This window comes from Ananas comosus, linkage group 3 (genome assembly GCF_001540865.1).
Source record: "Ananas comosus cultivar F153 linkage group 3, ASM154086v1, whole genome shotgun sequence".
NCBI lineage: Eukaryota > Viridiplantae > Streptophyta > Magnoliopsida > Poales > Bromeliaceae > Ananas > Ananas comosus.
The window spans coordinates 15,291,428-15,294,292 of NC_033623.1; the positions used below are offsets into that span (position 1 = coordinate 15,291,428).

At 42.2% G+C, this 2,865-nt stretch overlaps 1 protein-coding gene across 1 annotated transcript; it reads left to right on the top strand.

The window, feature by feature from the left end:
- Positions 409-842, top strand: LOC109707861 (oleosin 16 kDa; the record flags this gene model as incomplete). The annotated part of the gene is made up of 1 exon (XM_020229387.1): positions 409-842. A coding segment is annotated over one exon (387 nt), but the record flags the coding sequence as incomplete, so codon positions are not given.

Sequence of the window (2,865 nt, forward strand, 5' to 3'; positions counted from 1 at the left end):
GGGTTCATGCAGGGGCAGCAGTCGCAGCAGCAGCAGCAGCAGCAGCAGCAGCAGCAGCAGCAGCAGCAGCAGCAGCAGCAGCAGCAGCAGCAGCAGCAGCAGCAGCAGCAGCAGCAGCAGCAGCAGCAGCAGCAGCAGCAGCAGCAGCAGCAGCAGCAGCAGCAGCAGCAGCAGCAGCAGCAGCAGCAGCAGCAGCAGCAGCAGCAGCAGCAGCAGCAGCAGCAGCAGCAGCAGCAGCAGCAGCAGCAGCAGCAGCAGCAGCAGCAGCAGCAGCAGCAGCAGCAGCAGCAGCAGCAGCAGCAGCAGCAGCAGCAGCAGCAGCAGCAGCAGCAGCAGCAGCAGCAGCAGCAGCAGCAGCAGCAGCAGCAGCAGCAGCAGCAGCAGCAGCAGCAGCAGCAGCAGCAGCAGCAGCAGCAGCAGCAGCAGCCGATGATGATGACGGCGGTGAAGGCGGCGACGGCGGCGACGGCGGGGGGTTCGATGCTGGTGCTGTCGGGGCTGACGCTGGCGGGGACGGTGATCGCGCTGACGGTGGCGACGCCGCTGCTGGTGATATTCAGCCCCGTGCTGGTGCCGGCGACGATCGCAGTGTCGCTGCTGGCGGCGGGGTTCGTGACGTCGGGGGGGCTGGGCTTGGCGGCGCTGTCGGTGCTGTCGTGGATGTACAAGTACCTGACCGGGAAACACCCCCCGGGGGCCGACCAGCTCGAACACGCCAAGGCCAGGCTCGCCTCCAAGGCCCGCGACATCAAGGAATCGGCGCAGCACCGGATCGACCAAGCCCAGGGATCTTAATCGGATTGAGCAACACAGAATCGTCAATAACCACCCAAATTAAGAAAGAACAAATCGGACGTCGCTCCGTGGCGGTGGACCGCAGATGATCAGTACTCTCCTCCCTCCGTCTGTGTTTCGAGTTTCCGTCGTTGGTTCCTGCGACTGTTTTGTTTTGTTTTGTTTTGTTTTGTTTTGTTTTTTTTAAATAATTATGAGTGTTGCTTCTTGTCGTTGTTGCTGTTGTTGATCTTCTGATGACTGATGTCTTCGTCTTAGGAGGTCGTTGATGTGAAGTAGTAGTGTTTGGTATGGTATGTAAGTTGCTTAATTAGGATATATCTATATATATATATATATGTATGGCGGGGTCAATAAACTGTTAACTCAAAATGGTTGTTTGCTTTGCATGCATGCATGCATATATTGGGTCTGAATCGTAGCAGTAACTCGATCCCAACACTGAATAACGGTCTAGCTAGCTCCGTTTCCCATAAAGCTCATTATGTATTTGGCTCTTGTAGTAGTATATTTTTGCTGAGCGTGACTATCAAATGAAACCCACCTAATTAGTAACAGCTAGCCACTTTCCTCGAGCTTTTTGGCTTTGAAATTTGTATTTATTAATATATCGCTGGTGGGAGTTGACAAAGTTAATTCTCGAGAAACCAACGAGAAACCAACCAAACGAAAGAAAGGGGCTATGATCAGCTACCCGTTAATTATTTTCTTCTTTCTGTTTTGTGAAGGTTGGGCTTAACATGCTGTTAATTAATACTCGATCAATAAAGATGACGAGTTTCAAAGCTACGTACAGGTAGAGAATGGAGAGAGACGCCTTATGGCGAGATTTTTGTCCAGCGTGCACCGTGGAAGTGTCAGCCGCAGTCGTTACTCGATCTCCACGTGGATGGGAATGCGGGATGGTGAGAGCAGCAGCGCGGCTGCATGCGAGCGACGTGTACGTGACCGCGCTACCGCATGCATCTTGGCGTTATGCACTAAAGCGTTTTGGTAGATCAATGTGGAATGGCCAACATCGTCCAACAATTAGCTTGCCATTACAACATTACCAATAGGACTCTTCTGTTTTTTTTTTTTTCCTCTCTCTTTAGAGTGAAGATATATAGCATGCTATGATTTATTCGATGAACTAAGTTATAGGACGAGGCTATAGAATAAAGCAATCAGATTAAGAAACGAAATTAAAAAAAAGAGAGAAAAAAAACTGGGCACACTATACCATCCGCTGGTTCCTACAAAATCCTATTTTACCAAAGCCTATCTAAAGGTGAGCTTTTTATTATTATTATTATTATTTTTTCCCGCTAGCCTATCTGAAGGTGAGCTTTTTATTCTGAAAATTTTTTTATTCCGCTCCTACTGAAATATTTTTTATTCCGCTCCAATCAGACAACCAGGAAGTAGCAATAGTCGTCAACTCAATAGTCATCAACTCCCTTCCGCCTAAAGTAGCCCACTTTTTGTGTTTTTTTAATACATAAAAAAAAACATCGAGCCCTGCAATGTGAGCCTCTTAAGGTTGCGTTTGGTTGAGGTATAAGTAAGAATTACTTGTTCCAAAAGATAGGTACAAGTTCAGATATAAGTAAGAACTAGACCAATTTTATGTTTGGATGAAAATTGAGTTGTTCCTAAGAATAAGGTAAATAGCGTTTGGATGGTTAAATTGGAACAAGAGATATAAAAGTTATAATTTGAAATTAAAATTATATTATCTAATTAATTAACATCAAAATATTACTTAAAAATAAATAATAAATAAATTATTAATAAATAATTATAAATAATAATAATAATTAATTATTAATTATTAATTATTAATTATTATCATTAATTAATTATTATTAATTATTTATAATTATTTATAAGTAATAAATTAATTAATTATTAATAAATTATTAATAATTATTACTTAATTAATTAATTATTAATAATTATTAATAATTATTTATAAGTAATAAATTAATTAAAAATAATTATCTAATTATTAATAATTAATTATAAATCATTATTAATAAATAATAATTATTATTTAATTATTAATTATTAATAATAAATTACTAATAA